Genomic DNA, 16,052 nt, shown 5'->3' with positions numbered 1-16,052 from the left:
GGGGGGAGGAGGAGAGTTCTGAAGGTGGTATAATTTTTTTTCCTTCTTCTTTTAGGTCTGTTAATAAACTTCTTTATATTCTTTCAAGTTTGGTGCCTGTTTTGCATTTCTCCTAACTCTTATCTCACAGCAGATAAACAGTAATGAGTATTTTGGACCAAACCACTACACTAAATTGGTGTTTCTGCCTGGTTACAAACCGAACCCGCGACAGTTACTTTAAAGGGAATGATGGCAGCGACTTCTCATGCCCCAAACTGCAAAGAATTAACCTGTAATGAATCCAAAGCAAGAATTCAAATGGCCATCCACAGGCCATTTTCCTGGGGGGCATGGCAAGGTGGGCAGGCAGCCTGGAGTGAGTTATACGTACCAGTGGCACACGATCCCTCGGACACCAGCAGGATTTCACTCTGCTGCTTGCAGGCAGCCTGTTTCAAGTAGCACTCATTCTGGTAGGTGTCACCATTGGAGCCACACACGGGCACGTAGTCATTGTTACACTGATGGGAAAGGACAGAGAGCAGCAGCGTTAGTCACACGAGCAGGGGGCATGGCGCCCATTCAGGTGTCCCCACACACACGCCCTGCTCCTTCCCAGCATTAAAACCCTAGGAAAACAACTGAGAGGGAAACACTGACAATCCTGTCCTCACCTTTACAGCCACTAAGAGAGAGAGGGAGGGGTATTTTTAAAAAGAAACATCAGACTTGAAGAGATTAGGGGAAAGGTAGTCTGAACGTGCGAAGTGTTCAGTAAGTACCCCAGAGAGGTCTCTCACTGCCAGCAGGAGCAGGGGGCATACCCAGGGAAGGAATATGGGCAAGGTGAATGACTCCCCACAACTGCAGTAACAGCTCCTGTGTTTCCATCGGACGGCTCCAGACAAATGGTCATGAACAGGCTCTCTCTATCCCTCCTCCTGCACACACACGCCCTCAGTGCTACGGAGGTCTGCACACACACAAGTGTGTGTCTAGCTATTTAAGTACTGACTGGACACAGGGAAATTATTTCTGAGACACCAACGATCAAAGTCCATCCCTCTTTCTGCACAGACATTCCCGTTCCTGGCAAGCTGCAGCTGGGATGCTCCACAAAGGTCCAAGCTCTCCCCACGGTGGCCAGTGGGCAGGGGCGGCAGCACTGCAGAGAGCTCAGCCAGTGCACAAGTTTCTCACACCACGCACCCCTGCTTTGGCTCAAACTCCTGCTGAGCTCTGCTTGATTTCCTCTACCACTGGAAGACAGTTTTTCCCCTTCTCGTTCATTTAAAAAAATAACCATTTCATTTTATACTGGAAATTGGGCAACCTACCGGGTGCATTTATCACAAGATAATCATGCTTGGAGGCTTAGAAATACTTGGATGTGCCCTGTACATGGCAATTATACCAGGGATATGATTATCTCGTGATTACCCTACTCCTGGTATGCCTCATTGTTTAATTAGAACAAATGGAATTATCACAATTATTATTTACAAATGCTCACCTCTGCCTAAATCCAAGTAAAAATTTAGAAGAAATCGTACATCCTATTTAGCTGTATTATGCCACAAAGTCTGAGGTGTGTTTGTTGGGCACAATGTAAAACACAGAACTGAAATATCAGGGATATTAACGTCAAAAATGCTTTAAACTGAATGACTACAGAAGTGATTAACACAAACAATTGCATAGATTGCATTAATTGCAGGCCTCCACACAGAGCAGCTGCCAAGAAATTATTCATAGTTGGTCAGAGTGACATTTTGATTGGGCCAAAACAAATGACATTTTCCTTTTGCATTGTATTCTCTTAAATCTTCCCAAGCTGTTGCCCACCCCCAGCACCCTCTTCCCTCAGAACAAGGAAGAAAAACAGCAGCCACAACAGTAGAAATCCTCTCCTTCTGCTCCTCACAAAGGGCTCCATGCAGAGATTTTAAACTGTTGATTAAAAATGTTTCTAGGCTATTTTCACCATTATGTTCCAAATCTGAGCAATGTTTCAAGCATAAAATGCCAACTTCATCCAGAAGCTCAACAGCAATTGCTGGAGGCCGATCTGGAATACATAACCAGGACAATTAACACAATTGTGCTTATTTTTTAAAGCATGAAGCGTCAAATCATGCTTACTTTAGGTGTAATATCTGCTTGTCATCCAAGGATTTGTGAGGAATTTGGCCTGGAGTATCTCAACAGGCTTTGTTACATGCAGAAACGAGGTCGGAGTCTTTGCCCAAGAAATACAGTGGCAACTTCTGTGCCCGAGAAACATAAAGGCAACTCCTCTGCTGGTTTTGCCCAGAGCGGGGGACGATCTTTCACACTGACTCAGCTGCAGATCTGAAAGGCCAGACAGCCCCACATAAATGGTGAATTCCCGATCCACGGAAAGGAGTGCTACGAGCTAGGCTGGAACTTCTTCCAAAGCTTGGCAATTTTAAAATGCATTTGAGAGACACCAGAATCCCAGGGAGTCCACTCTTCCCACCACCACCTTTGAAAAACTAGCATTCAGATGGAAAAGGCAGGAGCCACAGGGAGCAAAGGAGGGTTATCTTCCAGATGGATCCTGCCTTGGCTTTGAGCTGGAAACTGTAGTGGAAGTTACCCAGGGAAGAAAACAAGACCACTGAGGAGAGGGTTGTGATGTTTGTCACCAGGTGGTTCCTAACCCACTACAGCTAGACTCTTGTACTTGCCCATGCTGAATCCTGTACTCACAGCTCATCACTATCACAAAGTACTTGCTGCTACTACTGGAGAATATCAGGTGTTGAATGTCCGTTTCCTCAGTCTAGAGACATGCTTTTGTCATTGGTTTAGGGGTCAATAGACCAGGCCCTAGATGTAGGAATGATTCTTCATCCCCAAGTAAGGACTGATCAAGCCCTTAGGGAAATCTCTGTCAAAACTAAACCCAGCAGCACAGTGCCACACTGTCCACTTCTCTCTTATACATGCCAGTTTTTAAAATACAGCTGTAGAGCAGGGAAATAGATGCCATCCAATTCAGCCAAGTGTCAGGCAAAGGCTGCCTTCCTCAGCACCTGCAGCCTTGAGTGTCCACTGCCACAGCCAGGGACAAAGCAGCTTTGGGAGTCTTTGGGCCAGTACTGAGCACTGAAAGCAGGTGGTTTGTTTCCTAAAGATAATGGTAACCTGTGTAACTCATCCTCCTGGTAACACCGTTAAAAGCTTGACCTTCTCCTACTTTCACGGATCAACTACTCCCAAAATGCCACCCAACTCTTGAACCAAGTAGCCCAAAAATATATTCCAGAAATATAACAAAGCTGGAAGTCAGAAAGGTGATGTTGCAGCTCCACAAACACTGAAGCACGTGGAAGATTCAACATGCATGAAAACAGGACTCCATCTTTCCATAAAAAACAGTGACTTGTCCACAGTCTTGTTGACTCAAGAGAAAAGACACTGATGGAAATAGCTGGAATATTTTTTTGATAAGCTCATGAAATGTAAGAGGGAAGAGCCCAGCTGCCAGACTGGTGGCTTTGGGCAAACAGGTACAGACCCCAGCAAGCCATGTCTCCAACCACATGCCTGCTGGCACAGCTCTACACCTTGTGTTGGACCCACTGAGCCTGAGGGGAGGGAGGGGTGGTGGTTTCCCTCACGCTCAGCCCTCCGGCTGGAGCCAGCACTGTGCCAGTGCCTTCTCTGCCTGCCAGAACCAAAGTCTGGGCTTGTCCTGCACAGGGGATGGGTCTGCATCTCCTGATCAGAGTGGGACATGGTGTTTCTCAATGAAATACATGTCCTGCTGTGAGGTGTCACAGCAGACTGTGACAAGAGAACCAGTCAATATGAACCTCTTTCTCAGCACATGCCTGCTGGCTCTCCAGTTGGAAGTCTAACTTGGATGTTCCGGAGCAGTCTGATCATATTCACCCCTTCAAATAAAAACAAATTCATTTTAACTCCACTTGGACAGACATGAAGCATCTGTGATTCTGGTTTGAACAAACCCAAAGAAAGACTGCAGAAGCTCTGCTCCCCACTTTTGTGTTCCTCAGCCCCTCAAGGCAAAGGCTGGTCAGCCCAGAACTCTTCATCAGTACAGAAGCAAAATGAGCTCTCCATCCTTGTCTATTCCCTCAAATTTCTGAAGAAAACAAAACACAGTTACAGTGATGAGGAGTCTGCTACTGATTTGCTCACTATCACCACAAAGAGTTGTCACTGAAATGGGAGCCCTGAATTCTGATGGGGGCCCCCTTACTCATGACATAAATTACCTGCGCAGCTCTGCCTCACTTAGCCAGCTTCAGACACCGCACTAGAAATTAATTTTCTACTCCAGTGGCATATCTTTTTGGCTTGTCACACTGTCCACTGATGTTACAAGAGAAGCTAACATCCCCCCAAGCTCTGCCTGTATCAAAGTGCTCGCGTTTGACTACAGAAGCCCGGCACCACACTGCCCTGGGCAGCGCTGGCACAGCATCAGCCACAGGTAATTTGCCCTCCAAGGTCACAGTCAGCCCTGCGGCTCCACAGAGGGCTCACAGCAAGACAAAGAGCTCTGAGTGTTTACAGGGCCTGATCCAAAGGCCACTGAAACCAAAGATTGCTGTTGATTTCAACCTATTGCCCAGTGATTGGGCCCACAATTGCCTGACTCATTCTTTTGATCTTATTTACATATCCATATACCAACTACCTGATTTCCTTAAATCTGTTTCAACTTCCCCCTACAGAACTGCTAAACTCAGCATACTTGTAGTGTTCACCTCTCAAAGAGGGGACCACACAGCCTGGAGAGATTTACTTAGCTTCATTTACCCCAGATCACCAGGCATCAGCACCCTGCCTTGGAAAAACAGTGCTCCCAATGCCTTCTTCCCCGCCGACAGCAATATCTGAATTAGCACCCTCCAGGCTATGAGTTCACTGCTTTATGCCACATGGCAACATCACACAGAGACCAAAGACAAGACCCAAGCACTCTCAGTGGCTGCTCTAAGTTCCACTCTAAGTGGCTGCTCTAAGGCTGCCCAAGGCTCATGGCACAACATCTGCCCTGGCTTACCACCAGGCAATGGGACAAGTCACAGACGTTTCACTGCCTTACAGATTTTTTTTCGAAAGAGGAAACAGACCAGACCATAACCCTTATACCATTGCATATGCTGAGCCAAGGCAAATGCTCAGAACAGCATTCTCACACTGAAATTTTGATTGCACGCAAACTCCAAATGGAATAAAAGAATCCCATGGTCAATATGAATTCCCTTCCAACATGGGAAACACAAGCATTTTGGAACTACTGTCTTGCTCTCATTAGAGAAAATTCCTTCTTTGTTTAAAATGAAGGAAATTATCACTTGGGTTTTTTCTCCGAAGGCACATTTGGCTCCAGAAATATAAACGATACTTGCTATGCTTCAAAGTGAATAGTCTATCAAAGCTCAATATTAACATAATCATTACAGATGTGCACAATCTTGAGCTGTGCACTATTTGGCCTGCTCTACTGTAAACACTCAAATCAGCATTCTAAGTTTCACAACTGCACAAATCCACATTAAAATGCAGAGAAACACTGGGGCGTAAACACACGTACAATCCTGTGCTGGTACATGCTTTAAACTCCTTTAATTTGTGCAGTTTCTATTCAGGTCATTATTTAAAGACCAGCTGTTTTGAGAGTTAGCTAAAACATTAAATGGAATCGTTCATAATGAAATTGTCGGACTTTGAGAATGGCTCAGGTTTAGATGTAGCTGCAAGAGAAAGAGAGAAGAAATAGAAGGAAAACCCCCTACTACTCAGTAATAGCTCTCCTAAAACTATATAAAACCTAAAGGAAGTTCATCATTTTGGAACAGAGGGATTGCTCCTTAATCTGATCAGCTGGGCAGATAAACAGGCAGAAGCATTGTCACTATGCAGCCCTTCCTGAAAATATTGCATAAGCACATTACAGATCCATTTCTTTAACTAGATCAGAACTCCGAACACAATAAGCCATGATCTGTATCAGAAATGAATTTAGAAAGGACTCTAAATCCTTGTTAAAAGGGCAGAGATGAAAAATCAGAAATGTACAACCTGGAACTGCAGACCAGAATGGACATTTAAAGCCACAGCGTCTGCATTTTCCCAGAGAAACTTATGTCTTCTTGACACCAGTTGGTTCTCCTGCCAGCTTTTATACACGCTGCCAGGTTTTCCCTCTAACTTCTCTGCACATAGAGAAATAAATTGCCAAGTGATAGGTTATAAAGGGAGACCCTTGTTTTGTATTCTCATTAGCGAATTAGAGAACGAAATATCAATCTTCTTACCTTGAACTGACAGACACAAGTCACACTGTCTCCAATCCTTAAACACTCCCCATCAAATTTACAGGTATTGGTGTCGCAGAGAAAGAGATCATTTTCTCTGTCATCGTAACCTCAAATGTAAAGAGAGGAAAGAAAAAAGTCAGCTTTGGTCTAGCAAGAGGAACAATACGGAATAATGGCATTTTAATGCACATAGCACAACAACCTTGTTGATGAAGTGATAGAGTCCAGATTTTCTTTTGTCCTTCCCTGTCCTCAGCTTTTCACTTTTCCTCTTGCTTCTCCCTCAGTCTCTCAGTTCTTATCCCCCACTACCTCACCGACTTTTTTTTTCTATTTCACGGATTGGGTTTCCTCAAAAGTCACCCTGTAATTATGCTATTTCATGGCTCTGGGTTGGAAATGTCATTAGCTTATCCCTATCCGATCACAAATCTGTTGGACAAAAGTCCAAATTGGAATTTCTCCAGCCCATGACACAACAAAGCCCCCAATAATAAAGACAAACAGGCTGTGTGTTTTCTGCGATGGTCTGCCTGATCCCAATGAAGATTGATGACCTCTAAGTTAACAGGAGAAGTGCCAGGTTCCCCACGAGCCGATGAGTGAACCGAGCTCTTTGCCTTCATATTCTCCGGGAAAAACCAACAGATCTGACTGAAGATTCAGTTCACGAATACAAGCATGAATTTCAGATTTCGCTAGCTGACTTCCCACTCCAACAGCGAGTGGCAAGACACTAAACAAAACAGCTATATCCGACTCCAAACCCATTAAGATCTGAATCCATTGATTTTTTAAAAAACATCCGAGTGCTCTTAACCATATCGCTACATGTTTAAAACGAAGAGCTCACAGCGCAAATTCCCCCCGATCTAACACGTCATGTGCGATGCACACAGTACCCCAAATAATGCTCTTCCCCTCAGAAGGCTACTACAGTCTAATTTCCCAGTTAATTTACGCACTGGAGAATGGCCAGCTCCTAACCTACATAGGAAACCCGTTACAAAGGTCAGCCCGACTTTAAGGAACAGGCAGCGGGTTCCCGGTGTCGCGGCGCCCGTACCCCGATCCGCTCTCCGTTCGGTGCGCACGGCAACAGCCGCCCGCAGGTTGCGCACACGCGGCGCCGTATCCCCGCGCCCCGCTCCCGCAGCCGAGCGCCCCGTTCCAGCGCAGAGCCGGGGCTCTCTCTCTGCCCGGGGAGCCGCCCGCACCGGCGGAGGGCGCGGCTGCCGCGCCCGGCGCCGCGGAGTGAGGGGCAAGCGGGGCCCCGGGGGCTGCGGTCGCACCGGGAGCGGCGGCGAGCCCCGAAGCCCGGGACTTTTAGCCTTCGCTGTTCCCGTGCATTCAACGGGACGTGGCATCACCCTCTGAAGTTGCCTCCCCAGGGCTCGTCCGCGCAACTCCGAGCGCCCGGCGGGGCACGGCGGGGCTGCCGGGACGCTCGGCGGGGACGGGCGCGGGGTGCTCCGGTGCTTACCGGAGCAGTTCCAGCCGGTGGGCGTCTGGCAGTCACTTAAGGAGGTAGGGAAGGCCGCCAGCTTGTCGGGGCGGCCGAGCACGCGCAGCACGCTGCTGCTGGCTCCGACTGGCCGCAGCGCTGCTCGTCCTCGCCCGCCCCCGCCGGCCCGCGCGCCGCCCGGGCGGCGAGCCGCCGCCGGAGAGTTGAGTTAAGAAGTCATGGTGCCCTGGGAGCCCTCCCCGCCCCGGCAGTGCGGCGGCGGCGGCGGCTGGACGCTCTGCGACTGCTGCTGCTGGCTGCTGCTGCCCGCCGTGCTGCTCGTCCTCGCCCGCCCCGACAAGCTGGCGGCCTTCCCTACCTCCTTAAGTGACTGCCAGACGCCCACCGGCTGGAACTGCTCCGGTAAGCACCGGAGCACCCCGCGCCCGTCCCCGCCGAGCGTCCCGGCAGCCCCGCCGTGCCCCGCCGGGCGCTCGGAGTTGCGCGGACGAGCCCTGGGGAGGCAACTTCAGAGGGTGATGCCACGTCCCGTTGAATGCACGGGAACAGCGAAGGCTAAAAGTCCCGGGCTTCGGGGCTCGCCGCCGCTCCCGGTGCGACCGCAGCCCCCGGGGCCCCGCTTGCCCCTCACTCCGCGGCGCCGGGCGCGGCAGCCGCGCCCTCCGCCGGTGCGGGCGGCTCCCCGGGCAGAGAGAGAGCCCCGGCTCTGCGCTGGAACGGGGCGCTCGGCTGCGGGAGCGGGGCGCGGGGATACGGCGCCGCGTGTGCGCAACCTGCGGGCGGCTGTTGCCGTGCGCACCGAACGGAGAGCGGATCGGGGTACGGGCGCCGCGACACCGGGAACCCGCTGCCTGTTCCTTAAAGTCGGGCTGACCTTTGTAACGGGTTTCCTATGTAGGTTAGGAGCTGGCCATTCTCCAGTGCGTAAATTAACTGGGAAATTAGACTGTAGTAGCCTTCTGAGGGGAAGAGCATTATTTGGGGTACTGTGTGCATCGCACATGACGTGTTAGATCGGGGGGAATTTGCGCTGTGAGCTCTTCGTTTTAAACATGTAGCGATATGGTTAAGAGCACTCGGATGTTTTTTAAAAAATCAATGGATTCAGATCTTAATGGGTTTGGAGTCGGATATAGCTGTTTTGTTTAGTGTCTTGCCACTCGCTGTTGGAGTGGGAAGTCAGCTAGCGAAATCTGAAATTCATGCTTGTATTCGTGAACTGAATCTTCAGTCAGATCTGTTGGTTTTTCCCGGAGAATATGAAGGCAAAGAGCTCGGTTCACTCATCGGCTCGTGGGGAACCTGGCACTTCTCCTGTTAACTTAGAGGTCATCAATCTTCATTGGGATCAGGCAGACCATCGCAGAAAACACACAGCCTGTTTGTCTTTATTATTGGGGGCTTTGTTGTGTCATGGGCTGGAGAAATTCCAATTTGGACTTTTGTCCAACAGATTTGTGATCGGATAGGGATAAGCTAATGACATTTCCAACCCAGAGCCATGAAATAGCATAATTACAGGGTGACTTTTGAGGAAACCCAATCCGTGAAATAGAAAAAAAAAGTCGGTGAGGTAGTGGGGGATAAGAACTGAGAGACTGAGGGAGAAGCAAGAGGAAAAGTGAAAAGCTGAGGACAGGGAAGGACAAAAGAAAATCTGGACTCTATCACTTCATCAACAAGGTTGTTGTGCTATGTGCATTAAAATGCCATTATTCCGTATTGTTCCTCTTGCTAGACCAAAGCTGACTTTTTTCTTTCCTCTCTTTACATTTGAGGTTACGATGACAGAGAAAATGATCTCTTTCTCTGCGACACCAATACCTGTAAATTTGATGGGGAGTGTTTAAGGATTGGAGACAGTGTGACTTGTGTCTGTCAGTTCAAGGTAAGAAGATTGATATTTCGTTCTCTAATTCGCTAATGAGAATACAAAACAAGGGTCTCCCTTTATAACCTATCACTTGGCAATTTATTTCTCTATGTGCAGAGAAGTTAGAGGGAAAACCTGGCAGCGTGTATAAAAGCTGGCAGGAGAACCAACTGGTGTCAAGAAGACATAAGTTTCTCTGGGAAAATGCAGACGCTGTGGCTTTAAATGTCCATTCTGGTCTGCAGTTCCAGGTTGTACATTTCTGATTTTTCATCTCTGCCCTTTTAACAAGGATTTAGAGTCCTTTCTAAATTCATTTCTGATACAGATCATGGCTTATTGTGTTCGGAGTTCTGATCTAGTTAAAGAAATGGATCTGTAATGTGCTTATGCAATATTTTCAGGAAGGGCTGCATAGTGACAATGCTTCTGCCTGTTTATCTGCCCAGCTGATCAGATTAAGGAGCAATCCCTCTGTTCCAAAATGATGAACTTCCTTTAGGTTTTATATAGTTTTAGGAGAGCTATTACTGAGTAGTAGGGGGTTTTCCTTCTATTTCTTCTCTCTTTCTCTTGCAGCTACATCTAAACCTGAGCCATTCTCAAAGTCCGACAATTTCATTATGAACGATTCCATTTAATGTTTTAGCTAACTCTCAAAACAGCTGGTCTTTAAATAATGACCTGAATAGAAACTGCACAAATTAAAGGAGTTTAAAGCATGTACCAGCACAGGATTGTACGTGTGTTTACGCCCCAGTGTTTCTCTGCATTTTAATGTGGATTTGTGCAGTTGTGAAACTTAGAATGCTGATTTGAGTGTTTACAGTAGAGCAGGCCAAATAGTGCACAGCTCAAGATTGTGCACATCTGTAATGATTATGTTAATATTGAGCTTTGATAGACTATTCACTTTGAAGCATAGCAAGTATCGTTTATATTTCTGGAGCCAAATGTGCCTTCGGAGAAAAAACCCAAGTGATAATTTCCTTCATTTTAAACAAAGAAGGAATTTTCTCTAATGAGAGCAAGACAGTAGTTCCAAAATGCTTGTGTTTCCCATGTTGGAAGGGAATTCATATTGACCATGGGATTCTTTTATTCCATTTGGAGTTTGCGTGCAATCAAAATTTCAGTGTGAGAATGCTGTTCTGAGCATTTGCCTTGGCTCAGCATATGCAATGGTATAAGGGTTATGGTCTGGTCTGTTTCCTCTTTCGAAAAAAAATCTGTAAGGCAGTGAAACGTCTGTGACTTGTCCCATTGCCTGGTGGTAAGCCAGGGCAGATGTTGTGCCATGAGCCTTGGGCAGCCTTAGAGCAGCCACTTAGAGTGGAACTTAGAGCAGCCACTGAGAGTGCTTGGGTCTTGTCTTTGGTCTCTGTGTGATGTTGCCATGTGGCATAAAGCAGTGAACTCATAGCCTGGAGGGTGCTAATTCAGATATTGCTGTCGGCGGGGAAGAAGGCATTGGGAGCACTGTTTTTCCAAGGCAGGGTGCTGATGCCTGGTGATCTGGGGTAAATGAAGCTAAGTAAATCTCTCCAGGCTGTGTGGTCCCCTCTTTGAGAGGTGAACACTACAAGTATGCTGAGTTTAGCAGTTCTGTAGGGGGAAGTTGAAACAGATTTAAGGAAATCAGGTAGTTGGTATATGGATATGTAAATAAGATCAAAAGAATGAGTCAGGCAATTGTGGGCCCAATCACTGGGCAATAGGTTGAAATCAACAGCAATCTTTGGTTTCAGTGGCCTTTGGATCAGGCCCTGTAAACACTCAGAGCTCTTTGTCTTGCTGTGAGCCCTCTGTGGAGCCGCAGGGCTGACTGTGACCTTGGAGGGCAAATTACCTGTGGCTGATGCTGTGCCAGCGCTGCCCAGGGCAGTGTGGTGCCGGGCTTCTGTAGTCAAACGCGAGCACTTTGATACAGGCAGAGCTTGGGGGGATGTTAGCTTCTCTTGTAACATCAGTGGACAGTGTGACAAGCCAAAAAGATATGCCACTGGAGTAGAAAATTAATTTCTAGTGCGGTGTCTGAAGCTGGCTAAGTGAGGCAGAGCTGCGCAGGTAATTTATGTCATGAGTAAGGGGGCCCCCATCAGAATTCAGGGCTCCCATTTCAGTGACAACTCTTTGTGGTGATAGTGAGCAAATCAGTAGCAGACTCCTCATCACTGTAACTGTGTTTTGTTTTCTTCAGAAATTTGAGGGAATAGACAAGGATGGAGAGCTCATTTTGCTTCTGTACTGATGAAGAGTTCTGGGCTGACCAGCCTTTGCCTTGAGGGGCTGAGGAACACAAAAGTGGGGAGCAGAGCTTCTGCAGTCTTTCTTTGGGTTTGTTCAAACCAGAATCACAGATGCTTCATGTCTGTCCAAGTGGAGTTAAAATGAATTTGTTTTTATTTGAAGGGGTGAATATGATCAGACTGCTCCGGAACATCCAAGTTAGACTTCCAACTGGAGAGCCAGCAGGCATGTGCTGAGAAAGAGGTTCATATTGACTGGTTCTCTTGTCACAGTCTGCTGTGACACCTCACAGCAGGACATGTATTTCATTGAGAAACACCATGTCCCACTCTGATCAGGAGATGCAGACCCATCCCCTGTGCAGGACAAGCCCAGACTTTGGTTCTGGCAGGCAGAGAAGGCACTGGCACAGTGCTGGCTCCAGCCGGAGGGCTGAGCGTGAGGGAAACCACCACCCCTCCCTCCCCTCAGGCTCAGTGGGTCCAACACAAGGTGTAGAGCTGTGCCAGCAGGCATGTGGTTGGAGACATGGCTTGCTGGGGTCTGTACCTGTTTGCCCAAAGCCACCAGTCTGGCAGCTGGGCTCTTCCCTCTTACATTTCATGAGCTTATCAAAAAAATATTCCAGCTATTTCCATCAGTGTCTTTTCTCTTGAGTCAACAAGACTGTGGACAAGTCACTGTTTTTTATGGAAAGATGGAGTCCTGTTTTCATGCATGTTGAATCTTCCACGTGCTTCAGTGTTTGTGGAGCTGCAACATCACCTTTCTGACTTCCAGCTTTGTTATATTTCTGGAATATATTTTTGGGCTACTTGGTTCAAGAGTTGGGTGGCATTTTGGGAGTAGTTGATCCGTGAAAGTAGGAGAAGGTCAAGCTTTTAACGGTGTTACCAGGAGGATGAGTTACACAGGTTACCATTATCTTTAGGAAACAAACCACCTGCTTTCAGTGCTCAGTACTGGCCCAAAGACTCCCAAAGCTGCTTTGTCCCTGGCTGTGGCAGTGGACACTCAAGGCTGCAGGTGCTGAGGAAGGCAGCCTTTGCCTGACACTTGGCTGAATTGGATGGCATCTATTTCCCTGCTCTACAGCTGTATTTTAAAAACTGGCATGTATAAGAGAGAAGTGGACAGTGTGGCACTGTGCTGCTGGGTTTAGTTTTGACAGAGATTTCCCTAAGGGCTTGATCAGTCCTTACTTGGGGATGAAGAATCATTCCTACATCTAGGGCCTGGTCTATTGACCCCTAAACCAATGACAAAAGCATGTCTCTAGACTGAGGAAACGGACATTCAACACCTGATATTCTCCAGTAGTAGCAGCAAGTACTTTGTGATAGTGATGAGCTGTGAGTACAGGATTCAGCATGGGCAAGTACAAGAGTCTAGCTGTAGTGGGTTAGGAACCACCTGGTGACAAACATCACAACCCTCTCCTCAGTGGTCTTGTTTTCTTCCCTGGGTAACTTCCACTACAGTTTCCAGCTCAAAGCCAAGGCAGGATCCATCTGGAAGATAACCCTCCTTTGCTCCCTGTGGCTCCTGCCTTTTCCATCTGAATGCTAGTTTTTCAAAGGTGGTGGTGGGAAGAGTGGACTCCCTGGGATTCTGGTGTCTCTCAAATGCATTTTAAAATTGCCAAGCTTTGGAAGAAGTTCCAGCCTAGCTCGTAGCACTCCTTTCCGTGGATCGGGAATTCACCATTTATGTGGGGCTGTCTGGCCTTTCAGATCTGCAGCTGAGTCAGTGTGAAAGATCGTCCCCCGCTCTGGGCAAAACCAGCAGAGGAGTTGCCTTTATGTTTCTCGGGCACAGAAGTTGCCACTGTATTTCTTGGGCAAAGACTCCGACCTCGTTTCTGCATGTAACAAAGCCTGTTGAGATACTCCAGGCCAAATTCCTCACAAATCCTTGGATGACAAGCAGATATTACACCTAAAGTAAGCATGATTTGACGCTTCATGCTTTAAAAAATAAGCACAATTGTGTTAATTGTCCTGGTTATGTATTCCAGATCGGCCTCCAGCAATTGCTGTTGAGCTTCTGGATGAAGTTGGCATTTTATGCTTGAAACATTGCTCAGATTTGGAACATAATGGTGAAAATAGCCTAGAAACATTTTTAATCAACAGTTTAAAATCTCTGCATGGAGCCCTTTGTGAGGAGCAGAAGGAGAGGATTTCTACTGTTGTGGCTGCTGTTTTTCTTCCTTGTTCTGAGGGAAGAGGGTGCTGGGGGTGGGCAACAGCTTGGGAAGATTTAAGAGAATACAATGCAAAAGGAAAATGTCATTTGTTTTGGCCCAATCAAAATGTCACTCTGACCAACTATGAATAATTTCTTGGCAGCTGCTCTGTGTGGAGGCCTGCAATTAATGCAATCTATGCAATTGTTTGTGTTAATCACTTCTGTAGTCATTCAGTTTAAAGCATTTTTGACGTTAATATCCCTGATATTTCAGTTCTGTGTTTTACATTGTGCCCAACAAACACACCTCAGACTTTGTGGCATAATACAGCTAAATAGGATGTACGATTTCTTCTAAATTTTTACTTGGATTTAGGCAGAGGTGAGCATTTGTAAATAATAATTGTGATAATTCCATTTGTTCTAATTAAACAATGAGGCATACCAGGAGTAGGGTAATCACGAGATAATCATATCCCTGGTATAATTGCCATGTACAGGGCACATCCAAGTATTTCTAAGCCTCCAAGCATGATTATCTTGTGATAAATGCACCCGGTAGGTTGCCCAATTTCCAGTATAAAATGAAATGGTTATTTTTTTAAATGAACGAGAAGGGGAAAAACTGTCTTCCAGTGGTAGAGGAAATCAAGCAGAGCTCAGCAGGAGTTTGAGCCAAAGCAGGGGTGCGTGGTGTGAGAAACTTGTGCACTGGCTGAGCTCTCTGCAGTGCTGCCGCCCCTGCCCACTGGCCACCGTGGGGAGAGCTTGGACCTTTGTGGAGCATCCCAGCTGCAGCTTGCCAGGAACGGGAATGTCTGTGCAGAAAGAGGGATGGACTTTGATCGTTGGTGTCTCAGAAATAATTTCCCTGTGTCCAGTCAGTACTTAAATAGCTAGACACACACTTGTGTGTGTGCAGACCTCCGTAGCACTGAGGGCGTGTGTGTGCAGGAGGAGGGATAGAGAGAGCCTGTTCATGACCATTTGTCTGGAGCCGTCCGATGGAAACACAGGAGCTGTTACTGCAGTTGTGGGGAGTCATTCACCTTGCCCATATTCCTTCCCTGGGTATGCCCCCTGCTCCTGCTGGCAGTGAGAGACCTCTCTGGGGTACTTACTGAACACTTCGCACGTTCAGACTACCTTTCCCCTAATCTCTTCAAGTCTGATGTTTCTTTTTAAAAATACCCCTCCCTCTCTCTCTTAGTGGCTGTAAAGGTGAGGACAGGATTGTCAGTGTTTCCCTCTCAGTTGTTTTCCTAGGGTTTTAATGCTGGGAAGGAGCAGGGCGTGTGTGTGGGGACACCTGAATGGGCGCCATGCCCCCTGCTCGTGTGACTAACGCTGCTGCTCTCTGTCCTTTCCCATCAGTGTAACAATGACTACGTGCCCGTGTGTGGCTCCAATGGTGACACCTACCAGAATGAGTGCTACTTGAAACAGGCTGCCTGCAAGCAGCAGAGTGAAATCCTGCTGGTGTCCGAGGGATCGTGTGCCACTGGTACGTATAACTCACTCCAGGCTGCCTGCCCACCTTGCCATGCCCCCCAGGAAAATGGCCTGTGGATGGCCATTTGAATTCTTGCTTTGGATTCATTACAGGTTAATTCTTTGCAGTTTGGGGCATGAGAAGTCGCTGCCATCATTCCCTTTAAAGTAACTGTCGCGGGTTCGGTTTGTAACCAGGCAGAAACACCAATTTAGTGTAGTGGTTTGGTCCAAAATACTCATTACTGTTTATCTGCTGTGAGATAAGAGTTAGGAGAAATGCAAAACAGGCACCAAACTTGAAAGAATATAAAGAAGTTTATTAACAGACCTAAAAGAAGAAGGAAAAAAAATTATACCACCTTCAGAACTCTCCTCCTCCCCCCACCTTCCTCCCTTCTCCCACTGACAATGTGAAAAGACAACCCTTAAGATGTTCAGTCTGTTTACCACTTCCATAATAACCTTGTTCAGTCCA

General features: G+C 47.3%; 2 protein-coding genes across 2 annotated transcripts; one reads left to right on the top strand and one right to left on the bottom strand.

Annotated features, from left to right (window-relative positions):
- Positions 1–373: 373 nt before the first annotated feature.
- On the bottom strand, positions 374–7,918 carry LOC121660345 (tomoregulin-2-like; the record flags this gene model as incomplete). Its single annotated transcript, XM_042019687.1, has 3 exons — positions 374–503; positions 6,303–6,412; positions 7,789–7,918. Coding segments are annotated over 3 exons (370 nt in total), but the record flags the coding sequence as incomplete, so codon positions are not given.
- On the top strand, positions 7,919–15,587 carry LOC121660344 (tomoregulin-2-like; the record flags this gene model as incomplete). Its single annotated transcript, XM_042019686.1, has 3 exons — positions 7,919–8,172; positions 9,549–9,658; positions 15,458–15,587. Coding segments are annotated over exons 1-3 (424 nt in total), but the record flags the coding sequence as incomplete, so codon positions are not given.
- Positions 15,588–16,052: the final 465 nt, after the last annotated feature.

Source organism: Corvus kubaryi, unplaced genomic scaffold, assembly GCF_017639235.1.
Source record: "Corvus kubaryi isolate FWS band 111438036 unplaced genomic scaffold, C.kubaryi_AGA036_p1.0 28412, whole genome shotgun sequence".
In the NCBI taxonomy this organism is placed as follows: Eukaryota; Metazoa; Chordata; class Aves; order Passeriformes; family Corvidae; genus Corvus; species Corvus kubaryi.
This window is presented reverse-complemented; position numbering and strand designations above follow the sequence as displayed.